The sequence below is a fragment of the Metarhizium robertsii genome (genome assembly GCF_000187425.2).
Source record: "Metarhizium robertsii ARSEF 23 chromosome Unknown MAA_Scf_6, whole genome shotgun sequence".
In the NCBI taxonomy this organism is placed as follows: Eukaryota; Fungi; Ascomycota; class Sordariomycetes; order Hypocreales; family Clavicipitaceae; genus Metarhizium; species Metarhizium robertsii.
In genome coordinates, this window is record NW_011942204.1 from 2,434,242 (window position 1) to 2,451,259 (window position 17,018).

Sequence of the window (17,018 nt, forward strand, 5' to 3'; positions counted from 1 at the left end):
TTATATGGGGGACCTATTATTGCTGATTTATTGGCTTCCCAAGCACGATCTTCGGATTTCGAAAAGGTCAATGAGGCCGATAGGACTCCATTACATTGGGCGATAAGATACGGGTATGACGAGGTAATGGACATGTACTTCTCGACAAGAAAGGCACGATCTAACGAGCATATCCTGGAAAACGATCTATTATTATACGCGATAGAACGCCGAAAAGAGTTTGTTGCACTAGAAGTCTTGCGGCTTCGGGGCTTCCAAGTTGCTGTATATCCGCAAGGCGATGTTCCACTCCGTCGCGCACGTCGAGAAGGCCTTATACTAGTAGTTGCAGAATACAATTACAAACAACGGACGCCAACACTACTGGCGATGAGGATCTTAAAGCTACACAGCACGCCTCGAGGGGTAGGAATCAGGCGATTGAATCTCGTCTGGTTAAGTCCGGCGTGAGTCCCCACGCTGATGAGTCTGCCTTGTGGGCTACAGCGCAACAAGGGGGCTTCGAAACCTTTCGACTTCTACTAGTGTATAAGGGATACAGTCCCATATTTCACAACAGCGTCTGTTTCCAACACGCAATTCGAGGTCGTGATGAACGGATTATAGCCAGAACGCTTAGAAGGACCGCTCATATTGACTATAATGTCGTTTTAGTTGCGGTGGAATCGGATATGCCAGACCTGCTATTGTTGGTCATGGAGCGTCATCGCCGTGCCTCAACACAAATCAACTTAGGGGACGCCTCCAGACGAAGTGGAACTTGATATGATGTGGTGTTGGTATTGCGAATTTGACACGGTGTTTTTGTCGTTCTGACTGTGTGGTCGGTTCAGGCAGCTGACATGGCCTCGATTGTTGCAATGTTCGCCACATTTGACTGAGTAGAGTAGTGGTTGTCCACAAAAATATCAAGCATGAATACGTCGCCAAGTAAGAACGAAGACTTGTATAACGTGCAAGCAACTTTTGTAGAACGGTTGGTAGGTGGTAGTGGTAACATCGAATGCGTGTAGGCTTTGTATGGGATCAACTCGACTGACCATTATGGCCTTCTGTCCTTGAGTCTAGTCTCGTTTCCCTCTTTCTGTATAAATATAATAACATCAAAAAACCTTCCGAAGACTTCACCACTCAGTTTTCATGATTTTATTTCCTATATTGACAGCATCTTGCAAGAAAAAGCGGGATTTAGTGGACATTATATACAGCCGTACGTACTCTCATTTTATGGTCTTTCCCGCAGCAACTTAAAGTTGAGCAGCCATATTGTCTCATAGAAATTTTAGCCGAAGGGAGAATACTTAGTTACCTGGCCCCTTCATGAGGCGCTCCAATAGCCCTTCCCTTGGTCCGTCAACTGATAAGTCCTACACGATGCATATTTATAGCCTTTGGCCAACACTTGAGACGTATGGAACTTTGTATGGGTTCTGTTGCAGACCCTCCACTTATGCAAAATACACAACTTCCGAGTCAAAAACGCGCCGGAAGGTCTCTTGTATTTATATTTTGCTAGGGTACGAATGTCTTTGTATGGATGAAAGGTATTGTCCGAGGCGTCAATATCAATGCCAGTCCGCCTGGTAAAATAAGCTGTGCCGAAATGAGCTTGCCCTAATCTAGGATCAAGAGCAAGAAGGCAGGGGGGGCATACCAAAACACTTCACGTAATGAATGGAAATTTGTGTGACAGCTCAGGAGATCGACTACAAATGCAAATCTTTTTCGGTGCATGATGCAGCTCTAAGTAAAGAAATTCTAAAACATCCCCTCCACTCTTCAAGTCAGATGCGTGAGAACGTCAGGCTATATTGGCTAAGACGAAGATCAACATAATTTTCTTTTGTTGTCTTTGCGTCATAACAATTCTAACCGTTATTTAACTGAGAAACTGAGTCTTCTCCTCCATGCCAAAAAATTCTTGTTCCTTCTGCCAGAAGAGGTCCTGCTCTCTACGCTTTTGATCAAGGAGCTTGGTTTTATCAGGGGTCATAAAATCCTCGAGAAGTGGGATTATAAGCCCACCGGAGTACTTGCCCATTTCGAACCTAGGAGCATGTCGATCCACACCATGAATTTCCCAAAATAAAATACCCCAAAATGCTTCGTATATATAATCCGAGTGTAACAATGCCGTAGCCACTGCTGTGCCGCATGGACCAGCGAAGGTTTCCCAGAGACGAGAGAGCAAAGTCGTACTTTGCAATGAGGCTTCATTGTGCTTGATCTGGCAGAGTAGCCGCTCCACCTCTTGTTTATACCAGTTAACTTCTAATAGCATAAACCCGAATCCTGACCCCGTCAACCAGACGGGGGGCACGAGGAATTGGACAGGTCCCACAAATGACCATTCCCAATCGATTACGCCAACGGCTTTAAGATCCTGGTTGAAAAGGATATTGTTATTGTGGAGAGTGATATCTCCATGCAAAAGAACAAATGGACTATCTATTTCAAGCCAGTCCTTAGAAGCAAAACGATGGAAGGCGTCCCTGGCGTAGAGCAACGAGCGGCCACGTCGTTTGTCCAATCCTATGTCTGGTGATCTATTAAACTGGTTCTCAGAAAGACGAATAAGAGCAGCCACAAATTCGCGAGCTGTCTGGAACGTTTTTCCTTGCTCAATAATCGTATCTGGCTGATAACCCTCGGCCGCTTGCATGGCCATGTTTAGAGTAAGAGGTCGATTTTGAACTGCGATGCTATCGGGGTTGCAGGCATTTAGGAGCTCAGTAGACCTTTCTGGCAGACCTAAAGCTCCAATTGTAGGAAATTCAAGGTGGCGTAGTTGAAGGTTAATGTCGCCAATTTGTTTATAGACTTGTCGTACTTGGAAGTCTGGAGTGCGCTTCCCTCTTTGGAACCGTAACTCATGAAGAGTTTTGCCCTCGACATAGTTCATTATCAAAAAAGGTGATTTTATCATATTATCGTCGCTGAGAGAGTAGGCATATACCCGTGGTACCGGAATAGTAGTCTTGGTGGCAACATACCTGCTCTACTTGTCAGCTTGAATGACGTAGAATGTCCACCACGTACCTCATTGTAGCTATTTCTGAGCTCATTCTTTCGGTAACCCAAGGACTGTCTGGAAAAGGTACCCGTATGACCCATTTCTCAGGTGGAAAAATTTTGAATTTAATGAAAACACACAGGTTGAAACCACCGTGCTTAGTGAAGCCATCGTGGCCATTTGGGTTGAAAGGCTCACACGAGGGGCTCTTGGGATGATGTCGCGTCCCTAACTCGCAAAATTTATCAATTTTGCTGCAGATGTCCGCAATAAAGTATTGGCGGCGTTTATTGACCTCAGTCTTGCTGATGCTGTTCATTGTGATGCGGTTTCAGGGGGTGACAGTTTGCATGTTGACGCTTTGAAGAGAGCAGGAAGTTTGCGTGTTTATAGGCCACAACGATAAAACGGTGTGCCTAGATTGCTTTACCACGTGACATTTTCCTAGTCGGCCGCAGGCCCCCGAGGGTGTGCAGAAATACCGACGGCCCTTCGAAAACGCCCAAACAACAGTCATACTCCCATTTGGCTAGATATCCTCGCCACCTGTGCATAATACAGCCGCTTCTTCCATTAGGAGCCTTGTTCAGACTTTGAAGGGTTGCGATAGTGGTGGGCCGGCTAATATATTCTGTTGGGGAAAGGGGGCATGTGCGAGGTCAGAACCACCGACGTTTGAATGGAAGGTCTGTAGAGGCAGTTCGATGAGGTATGGCCAAGAAGAAAACCAGGAACGTGTTTTCCCTGATGCTAAATGCATGATGCATTTGGTCTGAATACTACTATGTGGCATGAGAGAGTGCGCACGAACGGTGCAAAATGCGGTTTCTGACATCACCGACACAAGACAATGAATCTCAACTTCACAATGACAAATGTAGGGGTGTGTTGAACAATCCTAATAGCTAGACTCATGTAACAAGATGATGCATCATTCTAATTGAAGAAATGAACCTCGATGAAACCCGACTAGAGGGTCGATTGCCACCTTCCGCTTCTGCACCAAGGCAGCTTGCTACGTCGAGATTTTGTACGAAGGAAGGGATGTAGATCCGCGGCGCAACAAGCTCCACCGTTCCACCATTGCAACATTACTAGTATGCTGGGCCTGCACCGGCCCAGCTGACACTGCCAGTTGGTCCGTCTTCGTCAAAGTCGGGATGCCTATCAGTTCCCGGGATGAACCATTTGTCAGTGTCAAATGTAGGATTTGCCGCCAGGGATTGCAACTTGGCCTGCAAATCAGCTATCTCTTTTTGTTTCTCAGAGCATTTTTTCGACGCCCTCTCAGCCTTGCGGTTATAATGTTGAATCGAATCTTGTAGTGTTGTGATACTTCTTTCAAAATCGGCGCGCCTATTGTGCCTCCTGTATGCCTCTTGCTCAGGTCCCATTTCGGGGTCCCCAACATAACCCCGGGCTCTTTGCGCTGCATCACTGCTATCAGACAATTGTGCTAATTGGCCTTGTTCAACGTCAAGTTGCTCCTGGTATGCCGTTGCTCGTTGTGCGTTGTCGGCGTACTCATTGTAGTACTGGTCATATCTGGCTTGTTCTTGTGCCACCTGGTCCAGCAGTTTTTGAACTTTGCTGGAAGAGTCCGGTAGCCGTTTGGAAGCCTTATCTTTGCCTTTGGAGTGATGTCCCATTATGGAAACTGTCCTCTCTATGAGGGTGAAATGCGCAATTTAGAACAGTATTCGAGGGTAACAATGATAACTGTGAGAGGCAAATAATATCTTACCAAATATGAAAGATTGAAGCTGTATTCACAAGTTTTGACTGCAGAGACTTCATAGACCCTATGGCAAGAGAAGTTAAAGTCTCGTGGAAAGCAGATTATGAATCCAGGGACGGGAATCGATGGGCATTATATATAGGAACAAGGCCAAATGGAGTGGTCTTACTCCATAGAGGCAAGTGATTATTTCAGAGATGAACTTACGAGGGGCAGGTATTTTCCACTGTGTAGTCGCGGCAGTAGTGTTCATTCATTTTGAGGATAAAGCAATGCCAATGTTAGAAAGAGGCATGTCGAAGTCCAAGAACTGGATGTCTATCCCGTCCTACACACTCAGCCCAATTTGTACTCGACTACCGTGTATGACACTCAATACTGCAGCCGCCATGTCTGCCCTACTGTGACCTGGTAAATGAGGCTACCAGATGAGGCAAAATGATTGTTAAAATCCGACACAAAATGCGATGCATGCAGCCACCTTGCCATGGCTAGACATTCAACGTGATTTGTTCCAGAGAGAGCTTCAGGACTGCTACCAAATGCATGACACATTATAGGCCTAACATAGAATGACGTATGCATTATGAAAACAAATAAGCAGGACAATATCCTGGGTACCATCAGCGGGTATCGGTTGGGCTTTAAGCTGGGAACCAACTCAGAATTCTTTTGCTCAGATATTCCGTGGCATCTAGAGAATAGACCATGGTTCCTCAAAATACATAAGACGTGAAAGAGTAGCGAACCAGCATCATACCATTTTTTTCGTCGCTAAACTAAGCTAGAATCTCACTATAGTCACAAAATATGACACATGACTGCACCTATTCCTTGGCTATGCTTTCCGTAGTGACTTCCGGACTCCTGCAGTTGTCCCCGCCGTTCTTGGCTGTTACCAGTTCAAGGCTCTGTCCATTTATAGAGCAAAGTTTTGCCTTACCCTCCAGAATGACCGAGAATGATCTGTCTGTGAGAACATGTAGGGCCTGGGGTTATATCGAATGACGTAATATTTTTCTGAAGTACAAATGACAAAGCTACCCCTGCCTTATTATTCCCCCTGATTTCTACGTCACAAAACGATAGGTGATAGATTACCCCGATGCCAACTGCGATGCGCCCGGCCGGCCATTGAACCGTAGGTCCGTTTCCTCCAACCTCTGTTCACCGGTTAATTCTAAGGGTGTTTTCTGCACCGAGCATTCCACCTGGCAGACGGTGCGCTGTGACCACTTGACATACAAAATTTGATCACACCCATGACGACACATATAAGCTAGGGTGTTCGCTATGATGTACTTGCAGATGCCGAGTTATCTGGGTCCACAAGGTCATTAAAAAGAAGACTCCCTCTAACCATACCGTTCCGTTGCTTAATGTGATGAATGAATGCTTCGTTTGTGATATGTCTCCAGTAGAACAATAAATGTAGATTAAAGTGGTAAAGAACTTACTACACAGGGCATAGCCCATTTATGTACTGGGAATACAGAGTGTGACAGTCGGTGAAGCACTCTAGCATGTCTCACACCGGTTCCCAGAAGAATCTTCCGGCCTCATCAGCTTTCGTATCGGCTTTCGTCGTCTACCAATCGTGATATCACTAGACGTCCATCACCTTCGTGGCACATCGTGTTTCCTGATGGGCTTTCGTTGAGAGATTCCCTCTCTCCCGATCTATGGTTTTCCATATTCTAATTCAGTCTCGCACTGGTTAGGTGTAGCCATTGGAGCCAATGAGCTTTCCGTACGAGTTTCGTTCTAGTTTCGTTCTCATCAGAGCCGTATGTTTGGATATACTGCGATATCAACCTTTGGTAAGGAACCGGTACGAGGATGCTAGAATCCAACGGTGTGAGATCCCTTGCCAACTTCCAACCAGTTTCCCGGTGTTTTGGGTCCTCTTTATCAAAATAGAGAATAGGATAGAGTGTGCCTGGTCCCCGTGAGCAGGTTTTGGTGTTCGATTTTGGGTTATAGGAGCAGCAATCATCCAACAGACGTAAATGCTCTGTGTTATCAATTGAGAACGGTCCTTCAAAATGACCAGGGAACATAACGACGGCCGGAATATATTCAGACCTATTAGTGTCAAATAGACCGTTCCAGATTGTGGCTGTCTTGGAATATCGGCTGAGTTGTAGGGAGCCTCGAATGCATTCAGAAGACCAATGTTAACGTGGCGAATAAATTTTGGTGCTTCGAAAGGTTTTGTATACGCCCGCCAAACCGTAACCTCGGGTCTTGAGGCGTTGACTGCCGTGTCATTCGATAAGGCAAGTGCCTTGTAGACAGTGGTGTAATGCTCCCATTTGCTACATTGATACTGCTCCAGGATGTCCCTTTTGGCATGAGCAATTGTTGAGGACAATTTCGCCAGAGTTTGTAGATCCCCTTCTTGTAGAGACCTATTTTGCAAGTGATTTTGTGCCCATAGCACTATTCTGGCCTCTTCATTCTCAAGCTGTCGAAGTTCATCTTGTAGGACTCTGGCCTTTAAGGTATCATCTGGGCACTGCCAAGGCCAGGAATGCCATTGGATCCCGGCGCCAACGGTGAACATGATAACTACCGTGAAACGGAGCGAAGAAAGATGACAAGGAAAGGTGGTTGTCAGTGCCATTGTCGATAAAGCTAGAGACCGCTTTATATTGTAGCTTAACAGCTCGTGTAAACTTATAACGGACACTCCTTATTGACGCAAGCAGATTATGTTTCCAATCACCGCCGTGCCAGGTTCTTGGCTCTCAAGGTCCATATTGCATTGACCGCCTCTTTCCTCGGAGTAATGATATAAACCCATTGATCTTTGTTGAGGTCTTCCTTCCAATTCGCTCGTGTTTTCATGTCAACTTCCGTACCTACTTCTTGCCCAAAAGTATGACTACTGCTTTCCCTCCCGTCTCCTCTTCTCTTTTTCGTCATCTGCAGCAAAAACTTGAATATGAAAATTGCCAATGCGTTGCACAGGGGAGCGACGCCGTTGAGAATCTATAGCTTTCAGCTCTTACATTGGATTCAGATCAAGTAAAAGGTTGCCTGACCAACATGCAGTTGAGGCGTGTGATCAGGCTGCGATGGAACAGCACAAAATCGGCGCCCAAAGCGATTATCACATTATGGGATGGAACAAACCCGCTTTGCTGGGGTAAAACCATTTTACCCCAGGAAAGCGGGTCCTCCCACGACGCCACTCCCAGGTCGGTGCACAAGGGTCCTCACCTTTGAACGACCAATTAGAACTGGATGACAGATGTTCGACAGCTTGGATATTTCTTTCCTCCTACCACTACTATTCTCTCGAAATGCAGGATGAACATCAAGGGAGCAATGCCGTCTTTATAGACAAAGCTCGGGTAAAAGAGGGATTCATATTGGCAAAAGCTGGACAGCAGCAACTTCCACAAATCCCAGAACGCAAGACGTTTTACTACTTCACGGTGTCACATAACAATCACTACAGCGCTGCGAAATCCTCATTGTACCAATTAAGTCCACCCAGTACCCAAATTTCTTCTTCTTTTCTGTCCGAAAGTATACGAAGTGTTGTGACCGTGCTCCTAGGAATAAATTAACAAACTATATACGATGTCCTCATTCGGCCAAATCAGTGGCATTTCAGTAATGATGACAGATGAAGTTGAATCTCCGTTTTTGACGGTCATGGCTTACAAATTCTTAGCGATGAGGTCAAGTTGCCCCAGGCTGCATGCTCAAAATATTGGTAATAAAAGTGATAGCAAGGCTGCTTACCGATGGTTTTGGTAGTCAAATGCAGCTCTTTCTTATAATAAAGAAGTTTGATGTGGTTACATACTTCAAGCAACTGACCTTGCTTTCTATCACCTCCACGTCGTAAGCGAAATGAGAATCACAAACGACACAAGAAGACGGAGAAAATATGTAGCCTAGGTGCTCCATCTAGTACCATCTCCAATGCATATTGTGTCCTCATATCTCATTTTTCCCTTGTCGGATACTGTGCCAACCGGTCGATCCTGCATTTCAGCTGTGTGATATGGGCTGTGATTGGCTAGGATAGACCCGCTTTGGTGTGGTCTACGTAGACGCCACTCCGAGTCGGGGTGCATGGGATCCTCACATCCGAATAAGACTTAGATGCTGGTTGATTGTTGTGCGACAGCCTCATTATGCTTTCCTCTTACCATTACTTTTCTATCAAAATGCAGAATAAACATAAAGGGGACATTGAATTCTTTATAGAAGATGAAAAGGTGCAGAATGCGTACACGTTGGCAAAAGCTGGACAGCAGCAACTTTCACAAATCCCAGAACACAACACCCTTCACTACTTCAAGGTGCCATATAATGGCCATTCTAGCGCCTGCGAAATCTATATTATACCGATTAAGCACAAGCAGTACCAGAACCTATTCTTCTTCCCGATCCGAAGATATACGAAGTGCTGTGACGATGCTCCTGAGAAGGAATTAAAACTACAACACCAAACTATATACGATGTCTACATTCGGCCAAATCAGTGGCGTTTCGATGATGATAACAGGTAAGAGAAACAGTCGGTTTTGGGGGGCTATGGCTAATTAATTCTTAGCAAAGAGGTCAAGTTGCCCCAAAATGCATCACCCGTGTGTACTTGCCTTGATCACGCACAGCTTGGTCTCGATTATCTACGACAAACCGCTACTGCGACATCTTCTGGCGCGGAAGAGAATGTAGTGTTCCGCATGATCTCTACATGTCCATGTCGGTGTACCGATATGGCCGATGAAATGGACAGTAGGTCGAATTTGCCAGGATATCGACTTTGGGGAAACCTGGTCTCAGAACACATGTGTTAGGGTCAATTTCTCTCCTGTTTGCGAAATTGGGAGACTTACTGCATAAAACGAAGTCCCAGACAGAAGGAAGCCTGCTTTTGCCAGAGTATAGGGAAAAGCTTTTCTCATCATCTGCGGCATGCCGAACACATTGAGTCCATGGATCAAGGGCGCAACACCGCAATGTACTGGAAAGTCGACCTCGTCCCAAGAATGGACAGACAGTCCAGAGCTCCGACATACTTAGCGCAACGCCTCGGTACCGACGCTCCTGGAGTCTCTCATTTCTTGACCTGCGCCCCCGCCGGAGATAGCGTCCCGTGACGACTACACAGTCGGGTGGGTTTGCGCACTGCCTATAGAGGTCGCCGCAGCCAAAACAACGCTTGATCGCGTCAATGACAATCCATTTCCAGATCGGAGTTCAGACCACAACAGTAACTACATTCTCGGGAGACTTCAAGGCCACAGTGTCGTTGTGGCGTATCCGAAGTACGGGTTGCGTGGTCACACAGTTGCATGCAAGCTACCCACTCCTCTGGATCTCAGGTGGCCCTGGAAAAGGGAAGGCAATGCTGGCGATTTATATCACCGAGGTGCTACAGCCAGTTGCTGACGCCGCCGACAATGTTCTCCTCTACTACTTCTGCAGTAACCGCGACAAGAATCGGAATAACGCATTGACCATTAAGAGAGGTATCCTGTATCAAGGGATCGACCTCCATCCGCATCTGGTCAAAGATATCAAGAAGTCCTTCGAAGGGACGGAAACAACCAAATATACCATTTCTAGTTTTGTCTCGTTGTGGGGGGTTTTCCTGTCCCTACTTCAGCAGAGCACGTCTTCCCAGGTAGTCTGCGTTCTGGACGGTCTAGATGAATGCGAAAAGGAACCACTCAGGCAGCTTCTCGACGCCGTTGACAATTACTTGTCGAAGTCTGGGGAAAAGGTAAGGCCACGACTGCAGCTCATCATCCTCTCCCGACCTCAGCCGGCTGTTTTGGAGAGCAAACTCGGCCAACATCAGCAGATCTAGTTCGACATCTCCGACACAGAAATTTCGCATGATGTAGAGAGATACATCTTCGCCAAAGTTGCAGAACTGGCATCCGAGCAAAACCCTTCCCGAAGAGATGGTCGCGCAGGTTCAGCAGACCTTGCTGGCTGGCGCTGATGGAACCTTTCTGTTGGTTGGATTCGTGGCCAATGAGCTTCAGGGCAGGAGTTGGTGCAAAATTGATGAAGTTCTCCGCCATGTTCCTAAAGGCCTGGGTGGGATCTATCGACGGCTTCTTCAGCAGATCAGCGACAAGGAAGCATCGGTCCCCATTCTTCAATGGGTCGTTCTCGCTGCCCGGCCCCTCACAGTGGACGAATTGACCGTGGCCGCAGGGATCAAGACGGCTGGTACTCTTCCAGCAACTCAAGTGACCAAGGATCGGCTCAGGTTCGGCGGGTTGCTCGTGAAGGTCGAAGGAGATGCCGTCAACCTGGTTCACGAATCGGCGAAGGAGTTCTTCCAGAGCGATCAAGTCAACATCAAAGGGATTAATATGTTCCATATGAGCCAAGACACCCACTCATGCAGACCTCCATGCAGACCTGTCTAGCACATGTAGAACGCGGATACGGAAATTCCGGAAGGATTCACGAAATGTCTGGCCTCGATCCCTTCTTATCTTATGCCAGCCAGTACTGGCCGGTGCATTTCCACCAACGCCATTCATGTGATCGATGCACCATCCGAGTTCTCGCGTCCATTCTTCCAAGACGACTCTCCAATCCGGGACGAATGGCGGAAAGTCTACTGGAGCAGGAGAAGAACGGCGGAAGCCCGCCCTCCTTCACACTTTTGCATCTCGCGGGATATTTTGGCAACGTACCCTGGGCCTAGTTGTTGATCAGCAAGCATTCCCGCCTCATTTCGCGAAAGGACAACTACGGCCGGACGCCGCTGTCCTGGGCCGTCAATCAAGGTCACCGAGAAATGGTGGAACTGCTGCTTGACCATGGTGCGCGTGTCAATTTCAAAGATCGAAGCATGTTGACGGCACTCCATATCGCGGTCACCGGACAGCACAGTGACGTCATGTCTGTGCTGCTCGAACACGGCGCCCGTCTCGAGGCCAAGGCGGAGCATGGCGACACGGACACGCCGTTGATCCGAACCATTCTGGCGAATTCGAGAGAAATGCCGCAGGAATTACTTGAGCACGGAGCGCGCGTGGCCAAATTGCCAGCTCTTCTGGGAGTTGCTTCCATGAGGGGACAACCGGGCCCGGTGGACGAGCGTGTCAAAGAGCTACTTGGGCTCCAGGAGCAGGTCTTCCTCGCACGCTTCAGGCGTTCGTCGCGATTTGTCGACCTGGTCATGAAAGGGCTGGGCCTTTTCCTTCGCTTTCCCCTCGTTCTTGAATTGATGTCCCTCTTATCTTAAGTTTGTGGCGTTGAACCGCTGGGACAGTCTGTCTGTACTGCAGGAGCTCGTCCAGGAGAACAAAACGGACGAACTGCGAGAATGGGGGAAACTGTACCATGTGTTCTTCTTGGGGGCTGGTTGTCGACAGAACTACGAAGAGGCTGAAGGCCATGGGCGACCTGTCGACGCAGATCTTGCAAAACACCCCCCTTTTTTTTGCGTCGACAGGTCGCCCATGGCCTTCAGCCTCTTCTTGCAAAAGGTGCGCCTAGAGATATTCAGGCACTGCTGGCCATCACGGTCTTCACCGGCATGGGAACGAAACTCGCGGCTGTCCGACACGGATGGAGAGAAGGAGATGCCACCACAGCTGCGGCAATTTCAGATTGGGCCGCCATCGCCTGCGACAGGGACGCGTTGGTGTTCTTCCACTTCGGCATGCGGGGTTTTTGAGCGACTTCGATGTGTTCGGAGTGGAAATCGGGAAGAGAACGTACTTCGGACGGCCCTACTCATGACGGGCCACTTCGCCATGATCGACAAACAGGAACCAGGGCTGATCGAGTATTTCTCCCGGGTTATCGCGGAGTTCTTTGCGAAGGATACATCGGCAGAGGTTGAATTGTTCAGCGATGCGAATCAGGCGTGCGCCAATGAGCTATTCGTCATCAGTGAAAGTCGCGACTCTGCAATATTACGTCTCTTTCTGACCAGTATTTTCCAGTTTGCCCAACAGGCCCATGAGAAGGGACAGGACCGCTTTCTCAACGTACCCTCGGCAGCATGCTTGATTCTCTGCCAGGAGAATGCCACCGCTCACCGGTGGCTGATTGGTGAGGCCATCCCGGATGGAATAGGGGCGTTGATAGCGAAGGAACCTCCGGGATCGCTGCAGAAGCGGGCTTGCAAGACCTTTGTGGAGTGCCTGATCCTTGGGAAGCAGTCTTACCTAGGGGCGCACCGAGACAAAGAGTGGAACAGCATCTGCAGTCCTTGCCGGGAGTCGGACATATGATGAATCGCACCATTCGTTCATAAAGCATTGCGTAATACTCCTGCCTGAGAAGTGGCAGAGCTAAGTCACAAGGAAAATTCGAGCCTATATTCATAATCATGCTTTACGTGTTGTCTTATGGACTAATTTTAAAAAAGCTCCCAGTCGAAGGACGTTCATTTACAGGGAAAGCGTCTAAATGAACCTTTGACCCTTCATTCACAGACATGAGCGCTAGAATTGTTTTCCCTTTTTTTTCTGCTCGAAGGTCTCCCTATCCGCAAGTTTCGAATCTACCTAATCGAAGCCGCTGCTACAGTTATTAACTGTCGCTCCTCACTGTCGCCTTTGGGGGCGGACCGAGGTCGCTACCTTCCACCTATGAGCCGTTTCCACCAATCCGTCCGGCCTGACCTTGCCTTGCGTTTATTGTCATTTGTTTGGTGTGTAGGCGCCGGCGAGCGTGCCGGTTTACTTGAACCTGCATGATCCGAAAAAGGTGGCTTTGACGAAGCTGGAACAGATGAGGACGGTCGGACCGGCGCATGGGAGACAGATTGGTCCGGCATTGGTAAAGTTGACTCGTTCGATACGAACCAGGCTGGCTGATGCGGCACAAACGGTCGACTTTGCACTCTAAGTGCCTGACGAATCTGGCGCTCCACCTCAGGGTCGGTATCTCGCATCCTGTATCCTGCTCGGTTAAGCCGCAGTAAAACCTCACCAGGCGGAATGAATTCTTCCCAGTTCTTCCGCCCCATGGGGAGAATGTTGGGATCCGCACCCAGGTCAAGAAGCAGATCCATGATGGAAAGCATGCGCTTCTTTGCGGCGTAGTAGAGCGCAGTCCTCCTTCCAGAATTCATGCCATTGATGTCGTGACCCGATCTGAGCAGAAGTTTGATCATGGGGACGTTGCCTATGGTAACAGCTTGGCGAAGGCTTGTGACGGCCCGGCAACAGCGCGACTTGCTGAACGCCAAGTTGGTGGCGGCATTCTGGGAATGGCCTGTCGGCCCGCAATCCAGCCATTCTTCTGCAGTGAGGCCGCTTTCGTCGAATAGGGTCTGAGGCTCTGCAATGACAGATTTGTCGAGCAGGATACGGACAGTGGCTAGATCTCGACTGTGGATGGCCAAATGAAGAACGGACCAGCCGTGGTTGTCCTGCTGAGAGGCAGTGGATCGTATGCGGTCGTCTTCCAAGAGGCCCTGGACGACGTGGGAGTGGCCCATGAAGGCGGCGTGGTGTAGTGCAGTCCAGCCGTGGCATGTTGATTTGAATGGGTCGGCTCCCTGAAGGAGGAGCAAGCTCACAATGGAAACATGGCCTCCGTTTGCAGCGCAGTGAAGTGGTGACGTACCGTAAGAGCTGACAGCATTGGGGTTGGCCCCAGCATTCAGCAGCAAACGCACAATCTCTAGATGGCCCTCCTCTGCTGCCCAATGTATCGCGGACCAACCATCGCGATCACGATGGTTCGGATCCTCACCACATTCGAGCAGCAATCGAACAGTGGCAAGGTTGCCAGAAGCTGCCGCTTCTTCCAAAGGCAGAGTCTGCTGCGTATTTCGGGTAACAGATATGCTGGCACGATGTTCAACAAGCATTTTAGCAGTCGGAGACCATCCCAGACTGGCTGCCCAAGCGAGCGCAGACTTTCCATCTGCGCTGAATGAATTGACATCAGCGTCCATGAACAACAATCTCGTAGTGACGCCTTCTTGCCCGGCAACCACAGCCCAGAGAAACGGGGAAAATCCAGAGTTGTCAACGATATGTAAATCCGCACCGTGCTTGACCAAGACTTTCATGCACTCGATGAAGCCCCTCTCCACAGCGTAATGTAGGGGCGTTTGGCCATTTTCGTCTCTAAAATTTACACTTGCGCCGCTCTGGATGAAGGACTCAAGCAAGCCCAGATCGCCGGCCTGCACCGCGTGGTGAAGCTTCGTCATGCCCAAGTCATCTTTGTCTTCTAGGTCGAGTACTGTCACCCGTGCACTGATGTCGTCTTCGCGGTGTCCCACATCGCCATCTGCAACCTCAGCGTCATCGTCTTGGAAATCCAGGTCCTCGTCGTCCAGTACGCTGTACATGGATGCACGTGTAAGTCCAAAAGTCCCGGCCGGCCCATCATCTTCTAACGGTTGGTCGCTATCGACGTTCTCGGCGTTCTCGTCATCATCGCTGGGAAGTTTTTGCAGTGTAAGCAGAGCAATTTCTTTCATATGACGGGCGACGTGTGACTGGAGAGCTTCACTCGAGAAGACAGCGCTGGATTCGACCTTTCCCAAGGGTTGAAATTCGTCTCCAAATGGACATTCCAGCACCCTATCGAGGACTGGCCTCCGTGCGGCGTTGCTGAGGGTCCCGGCGTGCGCTTCAGGCACGCCGTGCTCCTTGATGGAATGCTCCTGGTACTGGATCTCTTGATCAAAGACGATTGGATCGTGAGAAGGGGCCCTGCACTCCCATGTATGCCCATGAGCAGTCTGCATGTGGCTGGACCAGGCATTCGACGATTCGAATGTGAGCGGACCGGTCCCGTGCCCGTGGTGACCACTTTCCAGGCAGCGTGGAAAAACACAAATAAAAGGCTCTAGGTCTCCGATAACATGATTTCTGGTGCATATTAGCCAGAAGTTCCCATGAAACGACAAGAACGATCTGCTTACTGCCACAGCAATGACCTTGCAGTGTTCTTGAACTCAACAATGACGCCGCAGTATGGACACTGCTGCGTCGGCGGTATGGGAGGGAACGACAACTTGTTGTTCACGAGAACAGATTTAGCCCGGGGAACCTCAGTTGTGGATTTGGCGTAGAAGGCCGCAACGGCGGTTTGTCGAGCAGTAGTCGCATTCGTTGCTGGCGCTGGCGAAGGGGCCGGCATTTTGTTGGTCGTCGCAGGCTTTGGCAACGCGCTCGGCGCAAAATGTACAGCCGGCGCACTCCCCATCATTTTGGGAAGTCGAACAACGACCGGAGTCGTTTCCGGGCTCCGGATACTCAGATCAATGCGCCTTCGATGGGAGCGCTGATAACACAGCCGTCGAAGTCGCAGCGCGTTGGCTTCGACCAATGCCGAGCGAAGCGAATCCGGCGCCATGGGATATCGGAAACGAATGTAGCATTCTGTGTAGAGACGCAACTCGGTTATGGCGTTATTAGCTTCTCCATCGTCTTGGTATCTTTCAATTCTGCGAGCCCGGTTGGCTTTTGCGGACTTTCGAACAGCATTGGAGAGACGAAACAGCCGTGTCACTGTTCCGCCAATTGTATCAGTGATTTTCAAGAAGTTCTTTTCTGCTTGATCCACGTCACTTTCCGAATCGCTCGAATTGTCTTCGGCTCTCCTTGTGACTTCGGAATCGCCGTGTTCTGAGATGCGTTGTCTTTTTCTGCTCGGAGTCTGTGGTGGGTCATGGATTGGCTTCACTGTTGTTGAGATGCCCGTTAACATAGAAAACTTGACGTTCAACCAATCCGAATTTGGTGCGACAAGTACGTACAAGACCTCAAGGTATCGCAAATAAGGTCCAGGAGCTGATGTATGATGTCCACGATTATGGGACTGAATCGGAGCCTGTAGTCCAGTGAAACATTGAGCGGTCCGTAAACATCCATGTTTGATGCCCACAGTGTAAAGCGTGCCAGCTGGTCATCCATGAGAGTAGGATCTGGCACGATTTCTGGCGCAACCATGTATTTATGGAAAAGAGAGTTGCATTGTGTTGCATGTTCTGCGATGGTTGGGCAAAGACCGTCTTGGAGGAAGATATCTTCCGTAAAGTCATCTTCCATGCGATGCAGACTGTCCATGGAGAGAGGGAGCGGCGGTACAGTCGACGACTCCTTGAGAGTGCGCCAACGAAAGCTATTGCCCGTCTTTGCGTGGAAAGAGACTCTGAAAACGTCGTGGACATGCAGATGGCGACCGAGGTCTACAAAAATGTCACATGAAGCTCAAGGCATGCAGATGAGCATCTTAAACAGGAGAGGTACGCAGTTGCGGGTGGAAATTTCTCGCCGTCCTTTGGGAGAAATA

The 17,018-nt window shown here is 49.0% G+C and overlaps 4 protein-coding genes across 4 annotated transcripts; 1 reads left to right on the forward strand and 3 right to left on the reverse strand.

Annotated features, from left to right (window-relative positions):
- Positions 1–1,879: 1,879 nt before the first annotated feature.
- On the reverse strand, positions 1,880–3,332 carry MAA_06121 (phosphotransferase enzyme family protein; the record flags this gene model as incomplete). The annotated part of the gene is made up of 2 exons (XM_007824119.2): positions 1,880–2,993; positions 3,040–3,332. The coding sequence occupies 2 exons, from the start codon at positions 3,330–3,332 to the stop codon at positions 1,880–1,882; spliced, it is 1,407 nt and encodes a 468-aa protein (XP_007822310.2).
- A 775-nt stretch (positions 3,333–4,107) lies between these two features.
- On the reverse strand, positions 4,108–4,662 carry MAA_06120 (uncharacterized protein; the record flags this gene model as incomplete). Its single annotated transcript, XM_007824118.1, has 1 exon — positions 4,108–4,662. One exon carries the CDS (start codon positions 4,660–4,662, stop codon positions 4,108–4,110), a length of 555 nt encoding a protein of 184 aa, XP_007822309.1.
- Positions 4,663–8,938: 4,276 nt separating this feature from the next.
- Positions 8,939–12,988, forward strand: MAA_06119 (NACHT and Ankyrin domain-containing protein; the record flags this gene model as incomplete). Its single annotated transcript, XM_007824117.2, has 7 exons — positions 8,939–9,279; positions 9,328–9,512; positions 9,634–9,659; positions 9,970–10,503; positions 10,628–11,086; positions 11,449–11,975; positions 12,019–12,988. 7 exons carry the CDS (start codon positions 8,939–8,941, stop codon positions 12,986–12,988), a joined length of 3,042 nt encoding a protein of 1,013 aa, XP_007822308.2.
- A 347-nt stretch (positions 12,989–13,335) lies between these two features.
- MAA_06118 (ankyrin repeat domain-containing protein 52) lies at positions 13,336–16,792 on the reverse strand (the record flags this gene model as incomplete). Its single annotated transcript, XM_007824116.1, has 3 exons — positions 13,336–15,592; positions 15,646–16,408; positions 16,483–16,792. The coding sequence occupies 3 exons, from the start codon at positions 16,790–16,792 to the stop codon at positions 13,336–13,338; spliced, it is 3,330 nt and encodes a 1,109-aa protein (XP_007822307.1).
- Positions 16,793–17,018: the final 226 nt, after the last annotated feature.